Raw genomic sequence first — 18,682 nt, forward strand, 5'->3', positions numbered from 1 at the left:
GGCGACATCTCTGTATGATTTGACACCACAGCCAGGCCTCCCTTTCCTGGGTGTGGAGGAGGAACTGTGGTATGATCTTTGATTTATGTGGTACACACAATGACCCTGTGAGATGGGCCCAGCCAAGACCACAGCTGTTCCAGCAAGTGTTGTGACGGAGCATGAATTTGAACGTACATTAAAAACAGTCGTCACCTATCTATGGGCACCTCACATAAAACATTCCAAGGCTCACATGGATTTTAGACTCAAACCTGTTGTGGATGACAACTCCCATCACCACATCAGCTACCCCCGCTGCACTCTCCCCCCAAAAAATAATTGCCTTTTTCGCTTCTTTTCTAAAAGTACACTTCAGAAAGTTCAGCTTAAGGGAAGGCTGATTAAGAAGAGTCAAACAAGAGTGCATAAAAAGCAACAACAATGCCAACTTGGAGGAGTGGGATTCTTGCCTCTCTACTGCTGGATTTAAAATAACTGCAGTGATTAGGAAGAGCGTGAAATCCTTCAGAATTTACAGCTGAAGGGAAGAGTGGTGACAACCACACCAAAACGCGCACGCACGCACACACAACACAAAATCAGCAATGAGAGGTTGGGGCGGGAGTGGCGGTGTGACATCTGGCGGAAGCCAAAGTCACCATGGAGGGGAGGGGGACACAGTGGGCGCGAGGAAGGCATCCTACTAAGCGTGGACAACGAGAGAGGAACTGACAGCCTCTCTTTGGACCCAGGCCAGGCAGTGCCACCTATAATTAAATGTATCATCGTACGGAGCAGCACTTTAACGGGGAAGTGTATAAATGCCTGCCTGCGGGTGGAGGGAGAGAAGCTTTCATTCTGTGCACAAACACAGCAGTCTTTGCATTCCCAGAAGGTGAAGGGGAGGAGGGCGGCAATGAGAGGATCAAGAAACCTTGTTCTGTATCATGTAAAATTGCAGCATTATGTCCTAGAGCTCCTTTGGCCCTTGGAAGCACCTTTCTGGTTTGAGGCCAGAAGCCCCACAGCAGCCTGGTGCACAAAGCCGTGGACTTTGTTTCCCTATGCTCAAAGCAGGAACTGGACTCAGTTGAGGAACCCTGCATTTTGAGGTGAAGTGAGATGAAGTGTTTGCTTTGTGGTGGCCCACTGGTACATGCAAAGGCATCAAGTGACTGTACACGCTGAAGAAGGCAACAGTGTCCTGTGACCAACAGCGGCCAGCCAGGCACCTCCATGTTCTGGGAGCCTCCAGAGGCAAGAGCCTTTCCCTTTGACTTGCCCTCCAGCCAACTGACATTCGGAGCTATACAGCCTACAATCTGGAGGTGCAGATAAGCTGTCATGGGACAAGCACAGGGTCAAATGCATCCCTCAGGATTCATGGAGTTGTATCTTATGCTAGCTTTACTCAGAGTAGACCTGCTGAAGCTAATGGACATTACTAAGTTAGGTCTAAGTTAATGTCAATGGGTCTCCTCTGCTGCGGGAGACTGATCAAATCCAGTAGAGTTTAGTTTCTCTGTCTGGTTCTTGAGACCCTCTCAGGTTCACACCCCTCAACCATTCTGCTTTGCATCCTCCATTAGTCTCCATTAGCTTGGCTGGAAATGGGTCCTTGAAATTTTGATGCCTCTTGCTTGCCTGGATGGAGTCCAGGGAGGACTGTATGAGCTTGTATAGAAACTAGCCTACTGTATAAAATTTATGTTTGTTGCTCCACTCGCTTTTGCCTCTGCCCCCCCTTGCCAATGGCAAGGTAGTCAGCAGGCTGAAAGCAGTTCCTTACCCCTGCCATAAACCATCGCTTACTATGCCCAAGCATATTGAGCACACTTCACTCCTCTGAGCTTGTAGTGGGAAGAAACAATTGTGGTTTGTTTCACTCCCAACAAACTGATTTGTAGCCAAGGCTTATTCTTGGCTTACTGATTATGGTTAGTCATGAGATGCTAGTTGGGCCACGGTAGGGTAATGAAGTGTAACATGATGCACACTGAAGCAAAAATTCCCAATTTCACATATGTAAACATTGACAGGGTTTAAAGTAGCAACTAATCTGAAAACTGATTTGGAGGTCATGGTGCATGTCACATTTTTCTTCACTTATAAAAGAGAGCTACATTTGGATCCTTTCCAGTCGGGATTCAGGCCTCATCATGGGACTGAAACTGCCTTGGTCGCACTGGTTGATGATCTCCGGCGGGCTAGGGACAAAGGGGAGAGCTGTTTCTCTCAGTTCTGCTGGATCTCTCAGTGGCTTTTGATACCATCAACCATAACATCCTTCTGGACCATCTAGAGGGGCTGGGAGCTACGGGCATTATACAGCGGTTCCGCTCCTTCCTCCTGGGCCATGTTCAGAAAGTGGGGGGGGGGATGAGTGTTCAGACCCCTGGGCTCTCACTTGTGGGGTGCCTCAGGGTTCTGTCCTCTCCCCCATGCTTTTCAACATCTACATGCAGCCGCTGAGAGAGATCATCAGGGGGTTTGGGTTGGGTGTTCATCAATATGCGGATGATACCCAGCTCTACCTCTCTTTCAAATCAAAGAAGATTTAGATCTCTTTGTATCTCATCATTGACAGACCTACCCTCCACAAATTTGTTTAACCCCCTTTTAAATGTGCAACCACATCCTGTGGCAGTGAATTCTGGACTATAAGGAAGAGCTGTGGAAAACTACCTCCTTTTGCCATGCCAGAACCTTTAAGCCCAGGGTGGGGAAACTTTCACAGCCTGAGGGCCACATTTCCTCCTGGGCAACCTTATGAGGGCCACCCAGTGGTGGGCGGGACCAGAGGCAAAAGTCAGCAGAGTAACAAGTATAAATACTATCTTTGTATAGTAGCCAACACACCCCTCTCTATCCTCCATTTAGACAAGCAACAGGTGTTATCAGGGTTCAAGGACACATTCCAGCTAGGCAAGAAGAAAGACAGGGTACAATGCAGGGCCAGGGAAAACTGCAGCCTGGGACAGTTGCAGGCAGCAGACAAAGAGGCCTGGAGGGCTGCATTTGGCCCGAGGCCGGAAGTCCCATTCCCTTGCTGCATCTGACCAATTTCACCAGATGACCCTAAACTGTAGAATGAGAGAGGGTGAAACCATTTTCTGTCCATAGCACACATTGCCTGGTAAGCCTCTCTCATGCCCTTCCTTTTAATCATTTCTCTCATTTTCTCTTTCAAACTAAAAAAAAGAAAAAGAAAAAAAAAGCCACAAACACTTTGGATTTTCCTCGCTGGGAATGCGCTCCAATCTGCCGAACGTTCCCACTCCCTGGCATCAGCTCCAGATTGCTCTCTGTTCTTCTCATTAGAGCAGCAGTTGCCCGCTGTAATTAAAACCACTTCCAAATTTAATGACTTAAGCAGCAACATGACACAGATGCCTTATTATACCAGATAGTTAACACAGTATTCATTTTCCCAGCCAATTTCACTTGCTAATCTAAAACATTGCCACTACCTTATAATCAAGGTGCTGCAAGGGGGCACGCAGTGGTGCTGTCAGGGCAGGACTTCGGGGCAGATGTCCAGGGGCCCCCCACTCAGTAGAGTGAGCAGGAGGGTTCCCCAAATGCAGCAGGGCTGGCTTACCATATTTTGAAGTAATACACACTATGATCTAAAGTGGGGCCCCCCATAAGACCATTAAGTCCAGGTTTAAGGGTACCTCAAACTTTTCCCAAATGGGTTGTCCCAAACACCTGTTTGCCCCATCCAAACCATGGGCAGCCAATGTCATGTTCCCTGTGTAGTAACACAACCACAGGACCCAGCAGCACTGTGGGTTGTGTTATAATGGCAGGCTCATCGCAGTGTAGATTTGGTCAGGTGGTGGTGGTTTTTTTAAATAGGCTCCTACTCCCAAAGCTTTATGTTCTATTCAACAGCTTCATATTATTCAGCAGCAGGAACATGAGAAGCTGCCACATACAGAGTCATATCATTAATCCTAGCTCAATATTGTCTACATCCGTGGTTCTCAAAGGGTGTGGCACACTACAATGGTGTGGTAGGAGAGGATGGCAAGTGTGGCAGGAAGATTCAAGGACAGTCAAAGAAACATTTAAACATTTCAGTGTAGTGCAGTGTAGCATAGTACAGTACAGTACAGTATCTATATATATATTTGCAGAATATGGATATTTTGGGAACAATTCATGTTTGTATGTAACTGCTTTGCTTTATACCTTCTGGATGTCCGGTGAGCATATTATAAAGTATTTGATTTATATATCAGCCTTCATCACAAGATCTCAGGGAGGTTCACAACATAGAAATACAAGGTAAAAAGCACAAATTAACAAGGTAAAAGCACAAATGGTTAAAACTGAAACAACAAAATAATAACCCCCCCCTCACAAACATATTTAAAAAGCTATAGAATGTTAATTAGCCAAAGGTCTGGTTGAAGAGGAATGTTTTCGCCTGGCACCTGAAGATTTATACTGAAGGTACCAGACAATCTTCCTCATAGTAGATGTGTTCTATGTTATAAATCAAGCACTGCTAGTTGTTGTTTATTTCTGTTTCCCAAGGTATTTCTTGCCAATTAAAAAAAATGGTGTGGCACAAGCAAATTTTTATTCTGAAAGTGTGGCCCAGAGAAAAAGGTTTGAGAACCGCACATCTACAATCAAGGGTGGGAAATATGTGGTCCTCCAGACTACAACTCCCACCATGCTCTCGGGGCTGACAGGCATTGAAATCCAACATCTGGAGGGCTCCACGTTTCCCCACCCTTCTCCATCTACACTGAAAGACAGCAGTTCTTCAGGGTTTCAAACAGGAGTCTTTCCAGTCGTACCTGATCCTGGGACGCCTGCCGGCAAAGCAGCCGTTTTACCACTGAGCTGCAGCCCCTCCCCATTTCCCAACCTCTGCGTGCAGCATTGCTTCTTGGCAAACTCAACCCTGCAGGGCCAAAATGGCTCCAGGTTTCACAGAACAAAAGCAGCTGTGTTCATATTTTTAAATATTAGTGAGTGTTTTTTAAAGGAGCGATCAACTGAGCCCAACCTAGGAGACAAATGCTAACCCAGCCCCCAAATTTGGCGATTTTATGCCTGCAGGAATTGGAAGCATAACATGTGCCTCCCCCCTCCCCAAGAGGCAAACACTGCTAGGGTTTATGCAGCCCCACGTCATCAGAGACCCCATATCTTGTGGGGCCCATCTCTTTCGACTTGTGCACAAAGGGAGAAAATAGGACATTGCCCTTCTGACTGCTGAGCCCAGAGGGCAAACGTTTGTGAGCCCATTTTAAAATGTCTTCTGATTAGAATCACGCGATTAAAGAGGGGTCTGGTCAGCAGCAGGAAAAAGGGGGGAAGGGGAGAACAGGGTGTCATTGATCCATGGCAGCTAGCAGAGCCAGCAATGCCACTGGATGGAATAGGCCTGCCCACCCAGAACACTAGCCACTGCTCTTTCATCCTAGAGAGTCAGATGTGTGCATACTCTGCGTGTGTGTGCACACTATAACAGCGTTTATACAAACCTTTTCCAGACACTGTTGATTCAGAGAGCTTTTTGGCACACATCGTCACTATAGGATTATTTGGCTCAAGAATTGTAGAGATGGAAGGGACCCCGAGAGTCATCTAGTTCAATCCGCTGTAATGCAGGAATCACAACTAGATCATACATGACAGGTAGCCATCCAACCTCTGCTTAAAACCTCTAAGGAAGGAGAGTCCACCACCTCTTGTGGGAGTCTGTTCCATTGTTGAACAGCTCTTACTTTCGGAATGTTTAGTCGGAATATTCTTTCTTGCAGCAATTTTCTGCTTAGGAGGGCCATATTTGTTTGATTAAAACTGTGTTTTATCCATTTGCAACTGCTGTATATTATTATTATTATTATTATTATTATTATTATTATTATTATTCCCCTGCCCATCTGGCTGGGTTTCCCCAGCCACTCTGGGCAGCTCCCAACAGAATTAAAAGCACAATAAACCACCCAACATTAAAACTTCTCTAAACAGGGTTGCCTTCAGATGTCTTCTAAAAGTCAGACAGTTGTTTATTTCCTTGACATCTGATGGGAGGGTGTTCCACTGGGCAGGCGCCGCTACCGAGAAGGCCTTCTGCATTTAGAGGTGATAAGATGGAAGCAAGCAAGCACTTCCTAAACTACAAGAGGAAATGGCTACAAAAACTGTTTGCCACCCCATACTGAAAGAACAGGGTAAGAAAAGCAGCCCAGAAATGAAAGCATGTTCCTCAAAGTGACCAGGAGATGCTCGCTCTGATGCCAAGAGCTGCAGAGTCCCATTGTAAGACTGTTTGCCTTTCATGCAAAAGAAGGGTAGGGAAATAATTCAGAAAGCAAGGACTCACCCCACCCCCCTTACCCCCCTGCCCGAAGTGGCACAACCGCAGTGTCAAAGTGCACTGTTTGCTGGAAGGCACTGCCATCTGCAAGAGCGCAACATTTCATCTCCGGTAAATAAACACATCTGCTTCTGCCAGTGTCCTCCCTGCTGTGTGGCCCATCTGGAGCAGGTAAGCTGGGAGGCAAGCATGGGCACAGAGGGAGAGGAACAGGCAGGATCAGGCCTCAAGGGACCTGGCACGCAGAGGGAGGAGGCAGAGTCCCGCCCTGTCGCATCCTGCTACCCCCTCTTCGCCAAGTGGCATGTTAAATTGCCCTCGTTAGTGAGGATGCTCCAAGCCAGTGTCACCTGGGCCATCTGTTCCAAAGGTCACATGACCTTGCACAGCAATGCAAGAAGGGAACACTCAATAACCAGGACAGTTTGGGAAAGAAAACCTAGTAATTGCGGTATATGTTTCTTTCTCTGAAGGAGTCCCCTACAGGCTGGTAAGGGAAAACTAGAAATCCATATACAGTGGTACCTCGGTTACAAACTTAATTCGTTCCGGAGGTCCATTCTTAACCCGAACCCGTTGTTAACCTGGGGCACGCTTTCGCTAATGGGGCCTCCCACCGCCACGTGATTTCCGTTCTCATACTGGGGCAAAGTTCTCAACCTGAGGCACTACTTCTGGGGTAGTGGAGTTTGTAACACGAAGCATTTGTAACCTGAGGTACCACTGTATATGTGTGTGTGTGTGTGTATACATACATGTATGCGCGCGCACACACACACATAAAAGGGAACTGGCCCAAAAAGCATTCCCTATTTTAGCCTGCTATACTCAATATCCAAATATGCTATTATTTTGCAATCTGGTTTTCTACATACTGGTGCAGACAATATCATACCATGTCAACCAGGGTTAGCTGCTCATTCAAGAGCCAGGAGGTTGCCCAGGATGGTGGGGAAGGATGGGAGAAAGACTAGTCAGTTGACCAGTCAAATACTGTCAAAATAAAGGTCATGCATTAATTCAAGTATTAACCTTGTAAAACTATAACACAGACAGAAAGATCTACATAGAAGTGCAACACTGGAAGATTTATACAATGGACAAAAATAGTGATGAAACAATGAAATAAAACACTATTATAAACCATCATATACATCCAGCAATGCTACGTACATTTAAACACACATCAACAATATTCAAGAGACTGAGTGGCTTTGGGGTTTTTTATTGAGAACCCCCAAAACAACACATCTAATTGAAGGGAGACAGCAGTGAAAGTTGCAGCCATCCCAAGGCCCAGTTCTGACATACTCGTGAAGCCACGGAATGGCAGTCACAAATGGTCTTTGCATTCACATGCTCCCATCTCACCACATGCACTCCACTTGCCCCCCAGGTTTGAGCAAGCTATCTCAAAACCAGAAATGGAGTTCTAACCTGGTTGGCCTAAACTCGAGAAAGTGCATGACCCTGACACAGTGCAGACAGCCAGACCATGGTTTCCCCAGGTGATATGAGTCAGGCGAGGGTTCAGGGCAGTGCCCAGCAGCCTGGAGGGCTAGGAAGCAAGAAGGCCCCACTGTTTCCTTTGTGAGTAGAGACACAAGAAAAGGCTGCCTCCCACATAAGAATATCTCACCATAGTCACAATATTATACAACCAATTGACAAGGTGTCCCACCAGGGCCCTAAGAACGTAAGAAAAGCCCGCTGGATCATTTCAGTGGTCCATCTAGCCCAGCATCCTGTTCTCACAGTGGCCAACCAGAGGCCTCTGCGAAGCCCATGAGCAAAACCTGAAATCAAGAACATGCTGTCCTCCTGCCGTTTCCAGCAAATGGTATTTAGAGGTGTACACTGAGGAATAACATAGCCGTCTGGGCTAGTAGCTACTGATAGCCTTCTCCTCCATGAATTTTCTAGTCCTCTTTTAAAGCCATCCAAATTGGTGGCCATCATTACCTCATGTGGGAATGATTTCCATAGTTTAACTATGAACCATGTCTTCTGTCTTTCATGAACCTTTCAACATTCAGCTTCATCAGGAGTCCATGAGTTCTAGTGGTATGAAAAAATTGTCTGCCTACTTTCTCCATACCATGCATAGTCTTTTCTATCATGTCCCCTCTTCATAGCCTTTTCTCTAAACTAAAAAGCCCCCAACACTGCAACCTTTCCTCCATCCCCATCATCATTCTGGTTGTCCTTTTACTGAACCCTTTCCAACTCTACAATAGGTCAGACCAGAACTGCACACAGTATTCCAACTGCATCTGCACCATAGATTGGTATAATGGCATTAGGATAGCAACATGTTTTCTTTTCTTTTAGAGATGCATCTGGTGCCATTTGATGGCCAGGAAACAGATGAAGGAGATAACAAGCAGAAGCGATAGGAGGAGGGAACTGCGTTCATGTTCCTGCGCTGGAAAAGACAGCTGAGGAAGGAGAACTTTCTTCAGTTTCTTGCAAAAGGACCATGAAAAGCTCAGTAATGGAATTAGGGGGAGAGGGAGAGAGAGAGAGAATGCGCACATGTGCGCACACAGTTCAGCTTCATATGATATTTACTCAAAGCTTCATGTTCAGTTTTGACAAAAAGCACTTGTTTGGCTCAGCACATCAAACAGCTTTGCTCCATTAATCTTTCTCTCAAAACAATTTAAACAGAATCTGCGCATTTGCATGAGAAGTGAAGTCCTTATCAGTAGGTTGTTTTTTTAAAGGGCTTAATTCCTTTCTGCTGTCTGTGGCTGCTTGAGAGAAAAACAATTCTTCACTCTGGAAACTGAAAAAGTTAACACCACGACCGTTGCAAAGAACTGCCTATCACAAGTCTGTCCAACTTGCAATTCTCAAAGCCAAATGCAGTAAGACTCCTGGAGTTTGCTTCTTAAGTAGGACTGGAGGATGGGAAGGCACTTGGCAGGAGACAATTCATAATTTATGCGTGTGTGTTACATTTGGCTCACTAGATTACAAATTGTGCAGACCTGGCCTATTAACCAGTATTTTGTTATAGTCTGTCAATCTCTTCAACTCAATCTGGGCCAAGGCTCTTGCTTGTCAGGATGGAAGGTGGAGCCTTGCATGGGGTGTTTGTACATGTAGAAACTGATTTCAACATGCCTGAACATCATCTACTGAACAAAGATAAAAGCAACATTTATTGCTCCACCCACTTTTGCCTCTGGCTCTGCCCCCCAATGGTATGCGGCCCCCAGGAGTTTGCCTATAAGCCTTACGGTATAATACTTAGTCTGATCCAGCATCTGAGTCCCAAGTTCTGAAAGGGAAGGTTCTGAACATTCATGCCATTCCATAGTTAATACTGAGAACACCCCAGCTAAATCAATAACATCTGGGTGCTATAAAGCCTCTAGCTGCAGAATGAAATCAAGGGATCTCAGGCACATTGGGCTGTATGTAGCCAATGTTAGTCCTACTTGGAGTAGATCCATTGAAATTAATGGACATGGGTAATTCAGGCCCATTAATTGAAATGGGTCTACTCTGAGTGGGAAATCCCCAACCCACTGAAGTTACATGACTTCTAGTACAGTAAGCCAATTTTACTTCTGAAGATGTTGTGATGGGATAATGAGCTGCTTGTGCGTAAAAGCTTGATCCCTCAGAGATTACTCAGTGTAGTAAATCTCTGCCTTGAGCGGAGCCCTTTGGAATGGCTCCGTCAGTCGCTGGTAGAATCTGACAGTGGGCGTTTGCGGAAACGTTTCCAACATAAAAGCTGTTTAACGGAAACGCGTCTCCTGGATTCTCTGCGTGACAGTTTCCGGCGAGGGATGGGGGTCCCTAAAGGGGGTCCTGATACCTCCTCACTGTTCTCACCGGAAGTATCCCAGAGCCTCCCCTCCGACTCCCTTTCCCTTGGAGCTCCTGCTCCCCCCCTACTGGTTCCCTTTTCTGCTGCAGTGTCTCTGGTATTCTCCGGGAGCCTTTCCACCACCTGTTCTTCCGATGGCAGTTCCCTGACAGATGTCTACTGCACTAAATCACACATTTCCCCAAAATTCAATTCAGGAAGTCTCAACAATCTTCCTACTAATATATTTTGTCACTAAAAGGCGCTCTCTCTCTCAAGTCTGAGTTCAGACTTCTGTGAAAATGTGCTTTCAGATTTGGTGCAATATCTGGAATAAGCACAGGCAAAGGTGTCTGCCTCACTTGTGAGTATCACCTGTGAGTATCCAGATATCAAGTGGTATATGGTTAGAACAAAATGTGAACAGAACACAGTCAGATCCAGCAACAGTCTTCCTACTTACTAGTTGACGCTCAAGCTGTTACAATTAATATATAAAGCCCTTAACAGCTTAGAACCAGTTTACAGTGGTACCTCAGGTTACAGAAGCTTCAGGTTACAGACTCCGCTAACCCAGAAATAGTACCCGGTTAAGAACTTTGCTTCAGGATGAGAACAGAAATTGTGCGGCAGCTGCGCGGCAGCAGGCCCCATTAGCTAAAGAACGGACCTCCAGAATGAATTAAGTTCTTAACCCGAGGCTCACACCGCAATAAGAAATAATTTTTTTATCATGGCAGCACCTACACTTTGGAACTCTCTGCCTTCGCTGTATTCTTTTTGGCACCTGTTTAGGCAAGTCTATACTGACAAGTTGTAGTACACCTACCTTATTTTTTAACAACAACAACTATTTTATTTGTACCCCACCTATCTGACTGGGTTTTTAGCTACTGCTGATTCTAAAACGCTTTCAGATATTTTAAAATACCTGTTTTTAACTGTAGTCTATCAAGAGTTTTAATATTTTATTTTATATATTTTAAAGTTTTTTTTCAAGTGATATATAAATTTTGTTGAAATAATGTTCATGGTAGATGTAATTCTGTTATCTGCATGTTTCTACGGTCACAAATATGGTTTCAGCTCTTGCAAGGCACCTTTTTGTGAAATGCCTTTGCCCCATAGCAAAAAGATATCAAAGCCAGTTTGGAGAACACTCAGTTATTAACTGCTTGCTGCTACCCCAACAACAACCATGGTGAAAAAAGCAGCTGTCTGTTTCTAAAGAAGAGGCTGGTCACATGCAATCTCCATTTTTATGTGGTGCGTTCTGCCCTGCAGCACTCAGTCATGAGTAGGCACATGCCTGCAATTTTACGTTTTTAAAGTAAAGAACAAATGTCATATCAGAAAGACCTGGAGAAGAAATACTGCAATGATAAAGAGCTGCAAGAGAAGAAAAAAGGAAAACAGGAATGATTTCTTTGCTTTTCTGTGGAGGCCTGATTAACCTTAATGCTCATTGGCTCACAGCAGGTGTAGAGTAGTAGCTACAAGTCAGAATCTGCAGGTCTGAATCATGCCTCTGCTATCATCTCACTAGCCAGGCGTAAGATAATCACTGCCTGAACATCACATCTGCATTATGAGTACAGTGGTACCTCGGGTTACATACGCTTCAGGTTACACACTCTGCTAACCTAGAAAGTGCTTCAGGTTAAGAACTTTGCTTCAAGATAAGAACAGAAATCAGGCTCTGGTGGCGCAGTGGCAGCAGGAGGCCCCATTAGCTAAAGTGGTGCTTCAGGTTAAGAACAGTTTCAGGTTAAGTATAGACCTCCGGAACGAATTAAGTACTTAACCCGAGGTACACTGTATACTACTGTCCTACCTTACAGGGCTGTTGTGAAAATGTACAAGGTGATTATTATTATTTTCATTTATGAATTGTGCCCTATACTATTACAATACAACAGTGTAAGAAGGTTGCATATATAAACAGTTTTAAACACTGCATATATAAAACATTTTAAAACAACAGCAGCACACACATAAAATAAATTCAAATGTAATATAGATACCAAGCAGCTGCGTGCGGATGTCACAACAAACTGAGCACAAGGGAAGGAAAGTACAAGTTTCTGTTCAGTTAGGAACAAATCAAGTTTCCCTTGTTTGGAGCATGGCTTGTTGAGACATTTGGATGTAGCCCACTGCGTGTTAAGAACTTTAACAATTAAACACATTGTGTAAATGCTAAGTATGATGCAGTTTCATGTAAACTCTGGGGTACAGCCCTTCCTCTATTAACCTTGGCATAGGGTTTCAAATTTAGTTTAGTTTAGTGATGGGGTCCAAGCAGCCTCCCTTTGGGAAGCTTTCACATATGACACCAAATAAACATTTTGGCACTTGTGTTTGCAAATATGTGGCACACTGGTCTTCAGCTGGCAGGTTGGGTTGAGGCCTGATCCAAGGTGGGTCACAACAGGACCACTACCACCATGCATATAAAAGACAAAGGATTAAGATATAGATCCCCAAATGCATATTTGGTTAAAAAGTGGGTCATAGAACATAAATGAGGAGAAAGGCTATTTTCAATTAAAATATATCACTTAGTACCATAACCATTTAAGAACCATTTGAAATGGCACATGATTTCCCATCCCTGTGAAGCAACACAGACTCAGCAATGCCTGCTACCTGTTCCCAACTGCTACCTTCACTAAAAGGTAAACGCAGCACTCAAAAATTCCTCTTAGGAATTCCTATTAATAGTCATTACAAAAGCATCAGGAGAAGTGAGTTGGGTTTTTTTTTTTTAAAAAAAATACATTCAAATATCCTGATTATATTCGCCTTATTCCCTGGATCATTGCCTGTATGGCAGTGGCATGTTCAGGGCCGTGCTATTAGATTGGCTCCCAACTTTGCACCTGCTTTTCCCAGAGCAACTGTATGTACTATGTGCCATTATCTGTAAGGGAAAGTCAATATGCAAGCTCCTGTATGTTTGGCAGAGTGGTCCCACTTCACAGCTGACAGGGTGGATTTGATTTAAATCAAATCAATTTAAATCACGATTTAAATCACTAGTCAGTAAGACTTGATTTAAACCATTTTTTTTTACAGAAAGTCTTGTTCTTGCTGGTATAATCTTAATATTTACAACCAGATGAAGGTTTCATTTTTGGAATAATAAATTTTCAGAGAAGTTTTTACAGTTATATCAAAAATTACTGATTTGGTTATACTATTAGAAATACATTAACAGATAATTATGAAATTATTCTGAGGTTTAATAAGTTAACTATTTATATTTGGACAACTTTTCTGCTGTACTTTATTGGAAGGAGAGAAATTATCATTTCCTTAATAACAATTTAAACAATTTATTTAACTAAAACAATAACATTATAGCATATGTATCCATGTTTGTTAACTGATGTGGTTAAATGATTAAAAAAAACCCACCTTAGACTGAGTTTCAGCACACATAAAAAACTTAAAACAAATCCTCATTTCCTGATGAATAGCCTTTGGTCTATAATGTAACTTAAATAGAAAATGATCTTTAGAAAGATTTTTCCTCCAAAAGCATTTTATTTTAAAAATCCACTTTAAATAAAAGAAATCTGATTTTTTTTATCATTATTTTTTAAAACATTGATTTTTATCCACCCTGATAGCTGACATGCCACTGCCCTACAATTAATACTGTACATGAGCAGCGTTCACAAAATCTCACACTGCCAATAGAATTGAGGCAACTATGTTTGCCACTTTGAAATCATTATTTAATAAAATCAATGGACTAGAGCTTAAGTTTGCAGAAGGAAAATTTCCCCTTCACCACTCTGAACGTGGGGCAGGGGCTGCTGGTGGAGAGAAGTGCTGTCCAACCTTGTGGACGATTCTCCCCTCTTCCAGAAGCCCCCATGACCCATAGCATACTGAAAGGTCAAGGGGACCTCCTGAACAGAGAGAAAGAACAACTTCTGAAAGCTGCCCTACTCACCCTACTCCGCAGATAGTCAGCCAGATTTCGGCGTGTGAAATTGGCAGCTGCAGTCGGAGACAATTCATACCCTGTTAAGAAAAGGAAATAATCATCTACTATATATTTTGGCAATTTGTTTGCTGTTCATTTGGACATCTCTTGAGATATCACAAAGGCTTTCAGCTGTTTGGATGTAAGTGGAAAACATTTTGAATCAAGATGGCAAACTGAACTTTTCAAAACTACACTGATTTTAAACGCTGATTTCAAAGTTGCACTGATATTTTGATTTCTTGGAATTCCTAAGCGCCAGGTACAAGGCTGCTAATAAACAGAAGGTGAGTGGAAATTCATTTTAGGAGAATACCTAACATATGTACAGCAACATCTTCAGCTGGTTTGCAAAGAAAAGAACAGTATTTGTTAAAAAAACATTGAACAAATACTAAAGTGGAGCAATGATACTCCACCCTCTTGCAGTCAGGACCAGAAGCCTTCCTCAACAGATGAGTTGGGGCAGAGAATGTCACCAGCCTTGTCACCTGGGCATCTAATATTACTTCCTTTCCAGGTCTATGAAGGGAGAGAACAGCTAGAATTGTAGACAGAAGGGACCCAAAGGGCCATCTAGTCCAACGCCCCTGCAATGCAGAAATCACAGCTTGCACACAGCAACTTCTAGACAGTTGCTGGTTTCAGGTGAAACTGAATTATATAACGGCAAATTCCGCTTTTGTGCAATTGTAGTTGATTAGGTCTGTGATCACATAGACTGAAGTAAGGGAGCATGGGCACCAAGGGTGTATGGAAGACTTATGAGTTAATCCAAGGATGCAGAATTATCTAGTACCACTCTGTTAGGACTTTCCCTCCCCAAACTGTGGGTGGGTGGATAGGAAATCAATATTTTGAATGAATCCTCAAGTAAAAAAACTCCCTCCCCTTAGAAAATGTGTGTATTTATCCTACTCTTTTCTATTCTTGAAGTACTAGTCTCCTAAAGACAGAGAGTTTGCTTGCTCTTTGAATACAGATGGAGGAAATTAACTATGGGATCCCACCCCAAACCTTGACCTTGAAGTAAAACACCCCAGTTATGCTATTGTTCCGGGTGTGCAGACTGACTCTTAAGAGTCGAAAAGAACTGCAAGAATGTAATTTTTCCCCCAAGTTGGCAGAAGTGCTCTGTAGACTCTCAGCAGTGTCATTCATGAGAAGTGGGGAAAGAAGACTGCTAGAGTGACAGATCTGAGACATGGAGTGGAGGGGGCACAGATCCATTCTCTGCAACTAAGCCAAATCAAGGTGCATGCCAAATCTGGGGTGAGAGAGAGTTATCAGCCTGGATCTAACATAATCACAATTCTTGTGGTTTTGTCTGCAGTGTTTAGAAAGCATACAGCTTACCAATGCCGAATCCTAGACTTCTTTATTCTACTCTATACATTCAGTGGCACAGCACCACACACTACTCACCATTCCTCATCTTGTAGAGCTGGACATTTTTCTGGATATACTCTGCAAACTGGACAGTGTCCCCAGCCTCCCCAACACATAGAAGCAAGATTTTCTCACTCATCTTGAACATCTTATCATGATCTAAATCAAGAGGATGGAGGAAAAACACACCAGTCAGAAATAAGGACAAGCTACAGTGAAGTGTTTCATTTTGAGAGACAGAGTGAGAGCAAAATGAGCAGAGTCTTCTGATTAATACAAGGGCTATTTCCCCTTCATGGGCAAAATCAAAACATTAGTAACTTATTGAATAAACAAGACTTGCACACTTGTGGATTAATTACAGAATCAGATCTGAAGAACTTAAATAAGTTTTTTTTTTAATCTTTAAACAGCCACCCATACCAACATTTTCATAATATACTTACTTACTTATCAAACCTTTATTAGGCATTATGCAGGTAAAACCATAAAAGGAAAATAACATATAAAAGCCTTGAGATATATATAAAAAGGCAGGAGTTGGCTACATACAAATATAAATATATACATATAGAATCAGTGGTTTTCCTTGTTAACCTGCTCCTTGGAGGACTGCTGCCAAAAACTCGGCTACCCCCGCCGTTACCCTTTGGTCAGCGTCGGATAGGTAGAGTCCCACACATTCAGCTTGCTGGGGTTCCAGACCACCCGAAAGGGGGGACAGCACGCGTTGACGGAGCGTACTGTACAATGGGCAATGAAAGAGGATATGCTCTACAGTGTCCGGGACATTCATAGAACATCTGCAGAATCTCTTGCTTCTGGGAATGTTTTGATATCTTCCCCAGACAAATGCTGAGGGAAAAACATTCAAACGGGCCAGCATAAAAGCCCTACGTTGGGCTGGGATTATTAATTTAGAGACGTAATTGGCTCTGCAATCTAAGATATTTAAATCGTAGAATCTGGGGGAGCAAATTTTGTTTACAGCTGCCATAATATTTTGTCTCTCGACATCCTTTAGTCTAGTTAGGATATTATGGAGAATATATTGCTCATTAGAATTGTACAGGAGCTCCAGCTCGATGCCTAAAGATTCAATTTTTTTTTCAAGGTGCTGATACCATCTTGATTTATAAGGGTCTTTGAGCAAATCAGCGAGCAGACTTGATGGAGGGCAGCGAAAATGGCAGCGTAACCAATACTTTATTGAGGTGGACCATGCCCAGTATTCCATTGTGTGTATGCCTATTTCTGCACACATTGTTTCATATTTGATCATAAGAGGGAGTCCAAGAATACGTCTCAAAAAGCTGGAGTGAATCTTTTTTATATCACTGTTATATGCTTGGACCCATAGCGGGATACCATAGAATATCTGGGATTGCACTTTTGCTTGAAATATCTGATTGGCCGCAGGAATAAATTGATTACCTTTCTGATAATAAAAACGGGCAACTGCTGATGAGATGCACTTTGCCTGTTTTATGGCATTTGTGCGATGGGTTGCCCATCCTAAGTTGCTCTGGAATAAGATTCCCAGATATCTATGGATTTTCACTTGTTGGATTTCTTGCCCTCTTATTTTCCATTTCTCTAATTTCCAACCATTCGAGAAGACCAAAATTTTTGTCTTCTCATAATTTATAGAGAGTTTGTTACATTCGCAGTAAAGGATCAGTGAAGATATAAGACGTTTCAGACCCAAGCTCGTTAGTGATAGTAAGACAGCATCGTCTGCGTATAATAAGAGAGGAACTGGTTTCTGATTGAGTTTAGGGGCATGTGATTCTATTTTTTGAAGGTAATCTGGCAAGTCTGATAAAAATAAATTAAATAGAAAGGGGGCAAGAATACACCCTTGTTTTACCCCTTTCGAGTTTGGGATGTCTGAGGAGAGGTGACCTTTGGTGTTAAGTTTGATTTGACAGGTATTGGAAGAATGTAGATTTTGCATTAGAATCAATAAGCGCTGATCAATTTTTAATTCTGTGAGTTTCCTCCACAACTTTGGGCGGTCAATTGAGTCGAATGCACCACGAAAATCTACAAAAGCAGCGTATATCTTAGATTGCCTTTGGGATCTGTATTTTTCAACCAGATGCATAAGTGTAAGACAGTGGTCTAGAGTAGAGCAACCTTTGGAGAAACCTATTTGTTCTTTCCCTGGTAAATTTAGATTTTTCATCCAGGTAAGAAGTTTAGATAAGAGGTGCTTAGCGTAGATTTTCCCTATCACTGATAGTAGGCTTATCGGTCTATAATTCCTTGGTTCTTTTGGGTCGCCATTTTTAAAGATTGGAATAATTATTGATCTTAACCATATCTCAGGTATGGTCCCATATTTATCTATAAGAGTAAACAATTGAGCTAAGGGTTCTGCCCACCAATCTATATAGGTCTTAAATAGTTCTATTGGTAGACCGTCTGGCCCAGGAGATTTCCCCGATTTGAAGTTTTTAACTATCTCTCTAATTTCCTCTTCCTCTACCCTTGGCCACTCCTGGAGTTTATTAATTTTATTTTTAATGGTTTCATTTCCTTTAAGTTCACCGTGTAGATTGTTAAATACAGATGTATAGTATTGGGACCATTTGGATTCTGCAATTGGTGGCAGAGTTAGTTGATTTTCGGCTTTCAGTCCTCCGTACACTAGGCTCCAGAACGCTTTGTTGTTTTTACTCTGAATTGAGTCGAATAATTGTAGCCATTTTTGGGTTGCGTATTTCTGTTTCTTTTCGGCCAGAATATAATGGTATTTTCTTTTTTCATCAAGATAAGAGGGCTCTAGTTTAGTGCGATTATTTTTAAATGTTTGGCGCAGTTTTCTTTTTAGCTGGAAACATTCATCATCAAACCAAGGGCTAGCGCTATATTTAAGTTCCCAAACTTTAGGTGGAGTACTAAGCTCTACAAGCATTTGGAAGATTTCATTATAAATTTTAGGAATATCACAGTAGGAATTAGTGGTCTTTAAGTTGAATAATACTTGTTTTCTCAGGTTAGCTGTAAGTTTATGCCCCACTTCTGCACTCATTTCCTGGGACCATTTTAATTGGGTCATTTGTTTGTATTGAGAAGGTTCTATGATATTGTGCTTAGTTATTTTGGTTTCGTCCTTTAAGCTAATAGACAGCAATAATGG

At 42.8% G+C, this 18,682-nt stretch overlaps 1 protein-coding gene across 1 annotated transcript in view; it reads right to left on the reverse strand.

Annotated features, from left to right (window-relative positions):
* The window catches only part of PSMB2 (proteasome 20S subunit beta 2), a 33,246-nt gene that overhangs the window by 6,385 nt on the left and 8,179 nt on the right, over window positions 1-18,682 (reverse strand). Inside the window, exons 2-3 of the mRNA XM_079987807.1 lie at window positions 15,574-15,696; window positions 14,116-14,186 (exon numbers count right to left, since the gene is read on the reverse strand). Coding sequence (XP_079843933.1) covers window positions 14,116-14,186; window positions 15,574-15,696 — 194 coding nt within the window. The remainder of the gene's footprint in view (window positions 1-14,115; window positions 14,187-15,573; window positions 15,697-18,682) is intronic.

Source organism: Podarcis cretensis (genome assembly GCF_951804945.1).
Source record: "Podarcis cretensis genome assembly, chromosome: 8".
Classification (NCBI taxonomy): Eukaryota; Metazoa; Chordata; class Lepidosauria; order Squamata; family Lacertidae; genus Podarcis; species Podarcis cretensis.